General features: G+C 39.9%; 1 protein-coding gene across 1 annotated transcript in view; it reads right to left on the bottom strand.

Annotated features, from left to right (window-relative positions):
- Nucleotides 1-605: 605 nt before the first annotated feature.
- Nucleotides 606-13,867, bottom strand: part of LOC123984524 (mitogen-activated protein kinase kinase kinase kinase 3-like) — a 51,363-nt gene continuing 38,101 nt past the window's right edge. The window contains exons 25-40 of the mRNA XM_046071445.1: nucleotides 13,084-13,176; nucleotides 12,721-12,931; nucleotides 10,603-10,709; nucleotides 10,419-10,460; nucleotides 10,143-10,227; nucleotides 9,885-9,964; nucleotides 9,253-9,313; nucleotides 8,963-9,080; nucleotides 8,696-8,754; nucleotides 8,361-8,464; nucleotides 7,810-7,981; nucleotides 7,621-7,689; nucleotides 7,398-7,490; nucleotides 7,201-7,271; nucleotides 5,818-5,873; nucleotides 606-4,858 (exon numbers count right to left, since the gene is read on the bottom strand). Of these exons, the coding sequence (XP_045927401.1) occupies nucleotides 4,771-4,858; nucleotides 5,818-5,873; nucleotides 7,201-7,271; nucleotides 7,398-7,490; nucleotides 7,621-7,689; nucleotides 7,810-7,981; nucleotides 8,361-8,464; nucleotides 8,696-8,754; nucleotides 8,963-9,080; nucleotides 9,253-9,313; nucleotides 9,885-9,964; nucleotides 10,143-10,227; nucleotides 10,419-10,460; nucleotides 10,603-10,709; nucleotides 12,721-12,931; nucleotides 13,084-13,176 (1,509 nt within the window). The 3' untranslated portion in view covers nucleotides 606-4,770. The remainder of the gene's footprint in view (nucleotides 4,859-5,817; nucleotides 5,874-7,200; nucleotides 7,272-7,397; nucleotides 7,491-7,620; nucleotides 7,690-7,809; nucleotides 7,982-8,360; nucleotides 8,465-8,695; nucleotides 8,755-8,962; nucleotides 9,081-9,252; nucleotides 9,314-9,884; nucleotides 9,965-10,142; nucleotides 10,228-10,418; nucleotides 10,461-10,602; nucleotides 10,710-12,720; nucleotides 12,932-13,083; nucleotides 13,177-13,867) is intronic.

Here is a 13,867-nt window from a genome sequence, read left to right as displayed (position 1 = left end):
CCGAGCTCATTAAAGTGACATGACACAAACATTTACATTATAGACATTTTTTTTTTAGATGTGTATCTCCTGATGGCCTGTAACTTACTCACTTCAGCAGGCTGCACATTCTTCACTAGGATGAACTGTTCGGTCCTTGTACAAGATGCCAACTTCTGCCATGTGAAGACAAGAACCTGTTAGCTGAAATTAAAATAAAAAGATGGTTTTATTTTTATGAAATCCTAATAGGTTTCACCTCTTCCTCACTCAAATGAAATAATCTTCTCAGAGGACATTGCTTAATTAAAGGGTCACAAGCCTCAACTAGCCACATAAAAAACACTCTTAAAGCTTTTCTTGCCTGTAGATGAGGCAGGTTTGACTGGAAAAGTTGCTCTGCAACTGGATGAACTTTACTGGACCTGGATTCAGATTGAGATCAATATTATGTTCTTGTTTTCTATCAAAATTAATCAACAGCTGTATGTTCAGCCCTCTTTTTAGTGGATTGTTTTATAGTACAAAAAGCACACGTCTGTCTATTCTATTCAAGTGTCCCAGTCCCGGGACAGTGAGTCTGTCTGTGAGCCCATCCGAAATAACCACCACAAGACACCAGATGGTTGAGTTCCTTCTTTTTAATGTGTTAACCTGTCATCTCATAAATCTGTTACACTTCTGAACCAAAATATAGGCAATTATACAGTATGTAAAACAAACCCATTTTTATTTTACAGTATATACATTTCATAATGTGTGCATTGCATTATGAAAACAAAAGACAGAAGCTGATGCAGTAGCGACAGAACAGAGTAGACTTTTTGTGTTTTGTTTTATATTGGGAGGAGACCTGGTACACACAGCTTTTGCAAATAACTCATCGGTGTCCCATTTAAAAACATCTACATATCTGGAGCCCACATCATCTTAAAACAATCCCTGTGAATTGTTTCCACACGTGATTTGACCCAGGAGTAGTTGAGGCTATAAAATAGACTTTATCATTTACGCAAAACCTACAACAGAAGGCCAATGTTGGCACCCGCTTTAAGGGATTATCACTTAAATGTGTCTATATGACAGCATAAATTAGGAGTCATTGACACATCATTCAATCCCACAGAAACTAACTTCATTATTTGGCAAAAGGGACACTTTTCTCCCCCAAAATTAAAAGATATGAACCCAACGGGAGTATATGGTATGAGATTTTAGGACTGCTTGTGTTTTTTGTTTCAACTAAATCAATACATACTTTCCACAATTTTAGATGATGAGCTGCTATGATACAGGAAAAGTTTATTCTTGGGTTTGAGATCTGAGAATTAACAAAACTTGATAATTCAAAATAAATTCAAAGAAATTGGGTGTTTTAGGAAACAAAGAAAGCCTTAAAAAAACCCATTGAGTAACCTTTAGAGAAATGTCTCATTCACTTTGTCTTTAGGGTTTTATTAACATCAACTGAGAGGACATAGACATTTTAACGAGACTCAGAGAACATGTAACACTAACCTTATAAGCTGTTGATGGCTGTCTTTTGAATCAGACATGTTGGTGTGTTTTTCATCTAGGACATACCACGAGGTAGACTATCTATCTGAATTTGGCCATTAAACCTTTTAACAACATATTTTGGCATTACATTAAAAATGTAAAATATATGTTCTTTGACATCAACTGAGCCCTAATTTAAAGGAATGTGTGATACATTTTGTCTCAATGGCTTGTATGTTTGATATTTCTGAAATATGGTTTTTCCCAGTGCAGCACTATGTGGGTATTTTATAGAAGAAAGAAAACCGCGCACAGGCGATAAAAAGAAGACAAATAATTTATATCCTCACAGTGGATTCAAGCGCTCCAACTACACTATACCTGTTATAGCTACTTCCCCACAACTGGGCAGTAAAGCATCAGGAGCTGGAATCCAGAGAGAGGATCAATTTATCAACAAATAAACCCCATGAAAACACAGTGAAATAGTGTGAATGGACATTGGTGTCACTGAAATTTAGGAGGGACACATGTTGGGTGAAGTAACGAAGGTTTAGATTATGACATATTCACTTTCTGCGCGGTGGAAGGAAATCAAATTTCACTATACAAAGGGGGTAATAAGAGGTCAAGGAGGAACAGAAAGCTGTTACATTCACTTTCTTAAATTGCCAACACAGCTACATGCCCCCTTTACAACCACCTTGGTAACACTCGGTGACACGTCTATTCCATTTACTTCATATCTAGCCTTTCCTATTGTGTCAATTGGACTTCAGCTTTGTTTTTACACATTGATGATATATCAAATATTTAAATCTTCTGTATTTGTAACGCTCCATTGTAGTGCAGTATTGGGTCACTTTAGGTTAGGGATTGGTGTCGAGCGGTGAAAATTTGCCACCAGACGGCAACAGAAACAGCATTTTTGTTTAACGAGAAATTTGGAAGCGCTTGAAAAATGATCCCAAATGTTTCAGCTCTGTAAAATGTGACATTTAGCGATGGTATCTGAGTTAAGTTCAGCTGAACAAGTGTTCACGTCCTCTGAAGCAGCCATCGAGTGTCATAGCTTGTAAAGACTGGTAGTGTACTGCCACATGTAGACTCGACAGTGCACATTTACATGCATGTAGTGAAAAGTCACATCATTGAAGGCTGAAGTTCTCCAAATATGACTAAAATTAATAAAATATTTGGAAATGTTATTTCCCACCCCACTTTTGGGCCAGCTAACTTCTGTTTTACTAGAAATAATCGTTCAATGTGTTTCATTAATTGTTCTTTATATACACATAATTATGTTAACATTGAATGGCACTGTAACCGCGTTTTTCTGTGTAAGACTTGAGAGATGTTAAATGCTAACAACATAATTGTTTTTTTATGTGTCCAGCATAGTAGTACACACCCATTTACCCACAAATCCATTTTGTTTTGGAGGCTAGTAGAACAGAACTCAGCTATGAACGGGAGTTGGGCCTTTAGCTCTTCATTTGACTGTAAATACATTTTACCTGGCCAAAATGTGATCGTGTCCTAGCTTTATAGATCAAGCAGTATTTTAAAATGATTCTTAGTGTTTTATCCTCTTTGGAGAACCATATGGGAGGGTTTAACTGCCAATGGTTATACTCCAACCATGTGGAATTCCACATTAGTTAAATTTAATGACAGAAAAGATGGCTAACGGGTAATATATACCAAGTTTACTGGATAAATATAAACCATTTTTCCTTCTGTGAAAATCCTTTTTTTTTCTTGTTTTTCTAATATCTGTGTGGCCTCTGGCAGAAACACAGCTGTCACTTGTTAAAGTCCAGATCTGTAAATTATGCACTTGTATGTGAATATTCTATGTCTACGTGCGCGCGCACACACACACACACACACACACACACACACACGCACACTGTGCATACACACATCATATATTATAATGACATCACATTTGTTTGTCAAATACCTTTTTCTCTGTGCAAATTTTTAACACCAGTGGTTCAATAAAAAATGGCATTAAAAAAAAACAAACAAAGCTTTCTGATAAAAACAGCATTAAAAAAATAAAAAAAAAAACATGAGAAACAAACTTAAATGAACAGAACTTTTAACCTCCGCTGCCCTGATGACTGTTGCTATGGTGCAAACGAGCAGGAAGATTTGATGGTGACACATGCAAAAGGAAAATGACCAATCAGTGCTGCTTCCCGTGTTTGCTCAGTCCGATCCTGAGCTCCAGACTGTTATTCGAGTAATATGTGATTACTAAAGCTGTCCACCTGAGGAGACGGCAGGGGTCTTTGCTTCCCGACCCTCCTCACATGATCAGGGAACTAGGAAGTGAATTTACCGCCCCCGTCACTCCTCCACGCCTGTCTTTCTCTCCGTTTGTCTCCACAGCTGTACAGGGCAACTATACACACGCCTATCTACATAACCAGTCTTTTTTAGTGTTCGTCTGTCAAAAAAATACTACATTTATATTTACAACAATTAAATAGGTCAATTAAGCACTTGTGTGGTGTGGTGACGGGTATCGGAATTCGATGCTAGCAGAGGTGGCGAAGCTATTTAGTCTTTTTTTTCAATCCTTTTTTAAAAAAACAACTAATAAAACAGGAAAGCCATCCTGGTTGTTAAAGTTACATCATGCCACAATAAATAAAGGTGTAGTTTAAAAAAAAAAAAAAAAAAAAAAAAAAAAAGAGGAAGAGGGAGACAGAGGAAAGGATGGTGAAGGAGAGAAAGGTTTTCTGTGCAAGATGGCTCTTCCGTGAAGCTTTAGCGCAAGTAGCAGTAGTAGTAGTAGTAGTAGTAGTTGTATGTGTAGAACTAGTAGTAGAAGTAGTGTTGAAGTCAGACTTCTGTGCTGGATGCGGTTTTCCCAGTATGCAGTGGGAAGGTGGGATGGTATCAGGAAGGATTCTGCATTGAAGTCGCTCTCATAAGGTGCAGAGAGGAGATTCCCCGGCTAACTTAACCCATACTGGCCCCAGACCAGCGGTTTTAACCCTGGCCCCGTCAGAAATGGGTCCACACCCTGCTGCCCTACTACACCACGCTTAGCTAATACACATGTAACACTGCGGTGCATTTTGAATGTCTGCAACTGGGAATCCACATCTGCACCCACAAACGGCTTATCTCCCAGTTTCGCGGCCGACAGGAGGTTGGGTGGGTTAGCGATAGGGTTTGGCTGAGTGTGTCTCCCGGTTGCTCGCTCTGATGTTTGCATTAGTGGTAGGCTGTTTAGAGAGTGTGTTTATGTGCGCGTGTGTTTGTGTGTGTGTCTCAGTAGCTGTTTTCATGGCCTGCCAGGATGTAGAGGTTGCTGTGGGCTGTAGGGTTGTCTGTGGGCCTGCTCTCCAGCACCACCACCCTGCAAGACAAACACACACACAAACAACATCCAGTTTAGCTTGAAGGGAAAGTAACAAAACATTTATCAATCTTTATTTTGTCCATAAATCCAAGACAAAAGAACAGGCCAGCCTGCTTCAGCATGTTGACAAAAATAAATGCAACTCTGAGTAATATAAAGTGTGAAGACACAGTAAAGACCCAGGGTTTATTGTAGCAATGTGTACAGTCAGTCAGCAACCCACACAGGACGAGATCCAAGCCTTTAAAAGCCCTGTTATTTGGAAAAAGGCAGCAGCGGGAGATGACTCTGACACTAAGCCCTTCATAAAGTACACTCTGTTTACCCTGAGGAAAACTGTGAGAAAGCTGTTAATACAGTTTTAACAGGGACCCAAAGGCTCACACACTCACACATCATTACTCAAAGGGACTCAATAACAAGACAATAGACACCAGAATTATCCAGTCCATACAGAAGTAGTTCTTGGTAAAAATGTTGTGCAGGTTTTACTAATCCCTGAAACAAAACTGACAGGATTTACTGTATTTAACTTAAGAACTTCTTTTTTTTACATTTTGAGATACTGACAACGTCCTACTGTCAGTTAAAAATTGTGCTAGCATGCAGCATCAAACTGGACAAAGATGATGATTTTGGTGTCTATGCTGTCATGACTTCACAAGTTAAATCCCCAAAAATGTTGTTCAGTTTCTCAGACACACTCTCTCTTCCTCTCAGACAGTCTTAAAGCTTCTGATCCCGACAGAAAGAGGCAGTGTTTTCAGCTGGCAGTGGCCCGCGAGCAGTGACTTTACCTGGGTAGAGTGAGGCCTCTGTCCTCGGCCTCTGGATCTCTACAGTGGTCACGTCTTCAGTGATAAGACATCAGAGAAGATGTTAACATAGACCTAAATGTGTGTGTAATGTGTATGAAGGGAGGAGATGTGTATGTGTTGGGGTGTGTATGTTCTCACCTGTCTGATCCCAGTAGTCTGAAGATGCGTGTGCTGTCAGAGATCTCCTGGGTGATCTGATGAATATATGAGGAAGAGAGAAAAATAGACAGAGAGGAACAAAATCAACGTCAGATCTGACAGGAGAAACCAGTCCAAATAAAGGATGGTACCTAAAGTTTTAAGTATCGTGGCAAAATAAAATGGGCTCTGATTGATGGGCTACTGATTAAATTAAATCTGATTTTGAAAAGAACATGTGTTGAGGATGATCTTTAAAAATAAGTGAGGAAAATAAGTGAATGTCACTGAAACACTGTGTAGACAGTCTCTGTCTGTTATATGTTCATGTCACACAGACAATAATTGCCAGAAGCCTATTGGATATCAGCCTCCTTGTTGTAACGAAGTTTTTTTCTGACAGCTATGACATCTCTCACTTGGCCAAAAGAACTACAGAAATGTCAACAAACCTGTGGCAAAATGGCTTCAAAGACAACATCACAGGTAGTTATTGATTCAGCTAATTAAAAATATTCATGATATATAATAATTTCTTTGATTAGTTCATTTTCAGTTGGTGTTTGTTACCATCTTGGACAAATATACGAAGGCTTCCACGATGGAATAACCGGAGGTTTTCACGTTCTTCCCACTCTGCCGACATGGCATGAACGCATTAATGCGTGGACTGAATGGATTTTGCTCCACATTCATTTTAACAAGGTACAGCAAGACCTATCCACCTCCAGTCGAATTTTGACACTTTAAATTGTGAGGCTCTACAATGTCCAGACACATGGGAGAAATAGGATGAGAAAGACCTCTTGTTCCGGATATAAATAAATTTAATAAGCAGGAAAGGGGGGACACTGCTTGTAAGGTTAGATATTATTTTCATTATTAGCTTATACATATTTTCACAGTGTGAAGCTGGTGCAACATAAGATATAAAAGACCTAAGAGTGGGGCTGCATTTCTGTCACAAGACCAGAGGGTTCAGTAAATGACAAGTGTGATGTTGTCTCCTGGTTGGTCGACAAAAATCGCATTAAAGTGGTGATCAGTGTACACCCTAAAAATCCTGACTGGAGCATCCCATATCAAAATGTTGCCCTATTTCATGTGATTTTGCAGGACTGAAAAATCTATCTATACTATTAATCTAATATCATGCTCCACCAATCCACTTACATTTTAGGAATCCAGCAGCTAGAACAACAGTAAAATCCTATTATAGTCTGAGATTAATCAGACTATCCAGCCACGACGCCTGGAAGCGAACCTCTTTACACGATCCAAAGGTCACCTCTACTGTGCATTTTTTTTCCAATGAGATATAACGAGCTCAAAAACACACACACACACACACACACACACAGAGACACTCCTGATCAATCTCACCTCATTGGTCTTGAAACTCCGTCCCTGCATACCATGCCTCCAGAAGGCCAGTACGCTGTCTTGAAGACAAACTGCAAAGAAACAGGGATAACAATATATATATATATATATATATATATGTAATGTATGTGTGTAATGTCACACAGTATATTTTGGGGATTTAAAATATATTAGTGTGGCTCTTTTCTTATCTTTACCTGTGGATTCAATTTGGAAGTTGAAAGTGAGCTCCGCTGACAACTTCCTGCTGGATTTCAACCTCCCCTGGAGGTTCACTATCTTTATACACCCTGCAGAGAGGGAGAGATGGGGTCAAATTCTGGTGAACCTGTTGCAACAACCTCTGCATTCTGACCTGAAGTAGTTGAAGTTGCACAGTGCAAATGCACAGACACGTAAAAATGTGTTTGTGTTACTCACTGTCGAGGCAAACAAGTATAGTGTCTCTCTCTAGTTGAGTGACGTGGATCACACAAGTCTGTGGTGTGTCTGCAGACAGAAAGGTGAGGGCGGAGCATTACTTTGGCCTCCAGGCTGGACATAACAACATCTCAGAACAATTCAAGTGTTGTTAGTTTGATGTAACAGAGCTGGTCATGCTGTTCTCACCTGCTTCTGTGAACCAGGAGGAGGTAGAGTTGGGGTTGACGGTGCCGAATCTGACCACCTGGTTGAGTTCAGTACCTTTACTGACCGCCACACAGATCAGAGGGTAGGTCTGCTCCGGGACCACCAACATCTCAAAGACCTCCAACGGACACGGCAACGGGAAGTCGATGTTCTGTTGAGCATATGAAGAGACAGTAGGTAAGAAAGGGAAGTCCGCTATCTCTGAGAATATGGGACTACCGACATCATCAGAAAGGAGGTCAGCAGTCTGTTCTGTTAGGAAATGAGATGAGTGCAGTAGGCAGAAATCTTCTAACAGTGTAATATATAAAAAGTATTGCCGAAACTATAGCTGAGTACTATATTTAAAAAACATTTCAATAATTTTAGAGTTTATTTTAAACATTTTCAAACTTTTTAAACTAAGAAAACCTTGGGTATTACACCAACCTTAGAAATGTGCCTGTGTATTATTTATACTCTTCATAGCCAGTGTAATAAAATAGAGGACAGGAACCACAAATGAGAAGTTTTGAAGTACAAAAACTGACCTTGATGAGCATGAACTTCTGCATGGGCTCCACCCACTCCAACAGCATGACACTAGACTGAAAGGCTCCACACAGGTACTTATGGCCTGTGTACGGGTTACGAACTGCATGGAAACAACGTCAGTTATCAGTTTGTATCTTGGTAAGACTTTGTTTGAGTAGACCCACAATTACTTGTGAAACGTTTGGATCCAAGCACATTTTGTAGATTTGTTGTCACACACTGATACTAACACTAATATTTTATTCTGTTTTTTATGGGATAACATCAGTCCCAAAAAAGTGAACCTTCCTAGTCAGAAAAAAATATAAAATCCTCATTCACCAAAACTCACCTACGCAGCACTTTTGGCACCCTTTAGTGTCTGGAATTTTATTGGACACCGCAAACTTCCTATAAACAGACAGACAAAGAAATCAGTGTCACTCAAAAAAGGCTTTCAGTGTCGAGGTCAACATCATGTTGCACAGATGGTTCAAACTGACATGAATGTCCTGTTCTCAGTGAAAGTTATTTAAATGTTCTATAACTAAAGGGCAGATAAATAAAGAGGAATGCAGGATCACAATTCCTAAGATTGACCTCCTGCTCGGAGAGTTACCTGGGAATCATCTTATCAGGCAGCTTGTGTGTGGGAATGGCTACTGGTAACTTCTGTAACTGTCGGGCCTGTTCGAACAGACCGCTCACACTATGGGAGTACAGCTGAGAGGCTTTTCCTGGAATAGAACAGAACAGAAAAGAACAGAAAAGAGAACAGAGTAGAAAGGACCAAAAGCAAAGAATGAATGTTGAGTTTAGATATAAGATGTATTAACCTGTTATAAGAATAAAACAATTTATTTAGTCAACTTCCAAACAATTCCATCACACAGACATGTCGTAGCTCACCAGATATGGAAAGAAGACAATTGTTCATGACATATAGCCAGGTACACCGCCGAGGAAAGAGCTGCGGACAGATACAGGGTAGAGAGAGAATACACATGCAGCAAATGAGCACAACAACACTGGTAGCTTAAATCATTTGTTTCAAAGATCAAAGAATGTTTGGGATTTTTTAACTATGGTTTTCTATTTGACAATATATGACTACCTCTGGAAAGTAAAAAGTGAAGAAAGTGAAAACCATATTTTCATGAACTACATTATTATCTGTCAAATAAATGCAGAAATCTGTGTGTGTGTGTGTGTGTGTGTGTGTGTGTGTGTGTGTGTGTGTGTGTGTGTGTTACAATTATGTCGAGAACTGTTCATCCAATTAACCTCACACACAGGACCCAAGGTAGTACAGTGTCGCAATTGGTGCAATTTAGACATGCAACATGTTTGAAAAAGCTTTAACAGACTACACGACTTACTGCCATCACGCAGGTTTGATATACCTTAGAAACAAATCTGTTGAAATGGAGTTTTATAAAGTTCTAAGGAAGCGCTGAATATCTAGCATCTCTGCCATTGTTGTGTTGTTTCAGTCTTATAAATGCTGTATTTGAAACCACTGTGATCATTTCCAGCCTCACCTGTTCCATCGAGGTCTCATGCAGCTCATTAAGGTTTAATGTGTAGATTCCCTCTTCAGCTCCGAATATCAAATACTGGTCTGAAACATAAAAAAACAAACATTTGACCTCTTCTTAGAGCCAACCAACAGCTCACATTAGACAACACTGAAAGGTTCCTTCAGGAGTCAGGGTAGTTTGATTCAGGATGAAGCTAATGACACATTCATTAAACTGTAAGCTGACGTTCAACACTGTATCTGGTTTTCTATTGGTTACCTCTGGTGTCCGGATTGATCCAGGAAGTGGCACAGTGGATCTTCAAAGGACAGCCGTTGAACACCTTGGAGAAACATGCCCCCATCTGCGAATGGGAGGAGATGAATCAATGCAAACTATAAAGGTTATTTGCTGACAATTCTGTGCTCAAACCAAAATATTGATTTTCCTTCCAGGTTGTTAAAAGTTTTATCATATAAAAATTCCCGTTATCCTGTCCAATGCCACTGACAATAACGGTTTTCTAAAGGAGAGCAGAAAGAGACTGTTACTTACATGGACTTTGGGTGTAGGGGGAAGGCCATTACTGATTGGCTTCTGGGACAGACAGATCAACACACACACACACACACAATCCTAGTTTATGTCACAGCACCAACAATTCTCACAATTGCAAACTTTTCCTTCCAACTGAGGGTTTTCAAAACTCCACAGTGGGTGGATATTTCAGGAAGCTTACCGGAACGTCCTTCCTGTCTTTCCGTATAGGGACACTAGGGGGCATCGTGGACTGTCTGTCTGATGGACCTTCCCTCTCGCCACTGTGTGGAGAGTTCAGCCCATTACCTACAACAACAGAGACACAACTCAATGTTGGACAGAGAAACTATGACAGAGAAGGAGAGAGAGGGTTTACGGAAATATGCAGCCGTGTGTTTGAGGAAGCAAGGTGAGCGAAGACACAGAAATAAGACTCTGCTGCAGAACACCGTGCAGGCGTAGTCCACTCATACTGACACTTTCTCATACATATAGGTTGATTTCAATGAGTGCAATCAAATCTGCGGGACTGAAGACACAAGAGAGTAACAAACAAACTACTGGGAGCGGGAGGGAGGGAGGGAAGGAGGGAGCAGGGTAGCAGGAAGAATACAGAGGATCAAATATAGTCATGAGCGCAGGAACTACACCACACACATAACCTGCTAGATAGTGATCAATATTGGTCAATTAGGACTGGTAGATTTATCTACTCTATCAGTCTAACACTGTGGCAAACAACGGATAAGCATGCCCTAATCTGTTGAAACATTTTTGGGTTGGCTTATAAAATACGAAAATAATGAGACTTTTTTTCCAATAGCTAGCATTTGGGGCTATGGACAAAAACATTTTCTGTCATGACGGGGAGAACAACACTCACATAAACACACAGCCACCAACACGTGCCAGCTGAAGGCTTAAAAGGTTACAGTTATGCTATGATTGTTACAGCATAACTGTGTATTTCTAATCTTCTAACTACAATAACCCATGTTTTCCAATGTGTTTTCTAATCTCTGTGATTCAGCTCCAAACACCACAGTAAATGTCTCCAAATACAGCATCTAAATATTTGGTAACATTTCAAGAGTATAAAGAAATTAAGAAAATAAGAAATTAGAGTTTCTCCACAAATAAAGACCAGTCAACTAACAGCCAACTTGTTAAAGCAGGACCCACCTATTCTCAATCTAGCAAAACAGGTAACAAACTCCTGCTAAGAATTTAGTTTCAAGACGACAAGGAAATGAAATATAAATTATACAGAATTGTGGCTTTTATAAAAGTGTGAAAGTAATGAAAATATTAAAGTATCTTTTAGCATGATTAAAGCACTGGAAATGTTCTGCTGTTAACAGTATGAGAATGCATGGAATATCTAAAATATTCCAATCACACGGAATATTGTTTTAATAAGTGTATTCCTTCAGAGGTATCCTCAAGGTGGAATTAAAAATGATTTGTTTCTGCTTTGGTGTTTCTATTCCTGTTCAGCTTCCGTCTCTCAGGTACGGGTCTGTTATCATCAGAGGCAAGAAGTTTGCCTCAATAATAAACAAGACATACATTTTTTGAACTAGTGCTTTGATGCAAAGTTTTAATTATGATTGATTGCTGTTCAATGGGACAGTTAAGTTACATTTATAAAGCAGCCAACGGGAACAGGAAAGACCAAATCTAATCAAAGTGAAACAAATGGAAAAAACCGAATCAATGCCGTTACACCTCTTCAAGGAAGACATGGGGGCAGAACCTGAATGAGAATGGAACTTCATTCCTGACTTATATATCAGTCATTTGTCATATCACTATGATGTGCTGTTGCCTGAGCCAGGACAATGTTTTCTCCTCTTCCTTCTTCCTCCTAGGAAGTGAGGGAAAGTGGGCAGCAGACTACTAGCTTTTGATTGATTGGATTAAACAACCAATCAGACTACACAAAAAAATGACAAACACTTATATTGAGCAGGAGCTGAAGGAACTACAAACAACAAAATCAAAAGAATTCTTATTATTAATGGTTTCATGGAACAAAGAAATCAGACTACAAGGACTGACTAATGGGAGACCACACAACCAATCGAAGGGGACGACAGGGTCTGCGGAGACTACCAATCTATCAAGTGGCTGCTCTTACTCTCTTCCTTCTCCTCCTCTTTTTCCTGCTCCTCTTTCACCTCCTTCAGCACCTCCCACGCCTCCTCCAGCTCCTCGTCTGTGTGAGGCGTGTGGAGCCACTCCCAGAAATGCCTAAAGCTCCCATCATCCTCTGGGGCAGAGTTTTCGACGTCCGTGCGCTTGGGGCTCTCGTTACCTAGACTACTGCGGCGGTGGGGCGGCAGCTTCGGAGGTGGGGGCCGCGGGGGAACGTTGGAGGCGGGCTTGGCGGGGCTCGGCGTCTCTGGGACTGGACAGCGTTTGATGGTCCCTCCTCCTCCTCCGCCGTCGTCCTCGCTGTGTGATTGGCTATCGTCGTGTTTTAGTTGCTGCTGCTGCTGCTGTTGGGATGAGCAGATCGACTTGGGCTGAAGGGAAATGCAGATAAGAGTCATCTCATTTCTGTTATTCTGTCACATTTTCAATGACATCAAGATAACCATGTAACTGAAGTTTTAAAATGAATCCTCAAATGACAAATCAATGACTGTGGCTGACAGATGCATTCAGTTGATCATACCTTGGGAGGAAGCGGTGGCGGGACCTTTGGCCTCATGATAGTGCTTGATTTACTGGAGAATGAGAAGCCGGAGGATTTGAGACATAAAATAGACTAACAACACAGTTACACTGAAATCAATATACACATCTGTCAACATGTCACCACTGAGGCTATGGTTTAACTTGCCATTTTAAAGCAGTATTATTTCTCATAAAGAACAGATTTCACAAGAACACATATTTTAGCACCCATACTACTCTAAAAATCCTACTTATACCCATATAGGTTTAACAATCTTACTGGCAGTTTCTATAAACTGCTCTTTGGTGAACATGCTGGATCACATACAAACAAAGCCGTTCAGTTGTACTGTTAAAATCTAGTTTTGAAAACTTAAATAAAGATGTGGATACATTTTCTAGGCATCCAGATCAGACTGTATGTAGTATTTCATAGAGTGATCAGATGTAAAAAATGACAAGTATAACCATAGCCTGACACTATTTGGCACTGAGACAGGCACAAGATAATGGATTTAAAAAGGTTAACCACTACATTCAAAGTGAGACTGCCACACTAGAGGTTATTAAGAACAAACACAGATGGAGCATGTGTAAAGTCTCTGAGAATCGTAGCGCTGATATTGAAAAACTGATGATACTACTACTGCTTAAAGTATTAAAAGAGTTTCAGTTGGAAATACTAAATTACAATACTTCAAATTCAACCACTTCTCTAAACTACACTCATTCATACTTGTCTTTGTTAAAAAGACAAAACTATTTTCACAGTTTGAGTTAAA

This window comes from Micropterus dolomieu, linkage group LG15 (assembly GCF_021292245.1).
Source record: "Micropterus dolomieu isolate WLL.071019.BEF.003 ecotype Adirondacks linkage group LG15, ASM2129224v1, whole genome shotgun sequence".
Taxonomy (NCBI): Eukaryota; Metazoa; Chordata; class Actinopteri; order Centrarchiformes; family Centrarchidae; genus Micropterus; species Micropterus dolomieu.
Note: the sequence above shows the minus strand (reverse complement) of the source record. Positions and strands in the feature narration are given on the sequence as shown.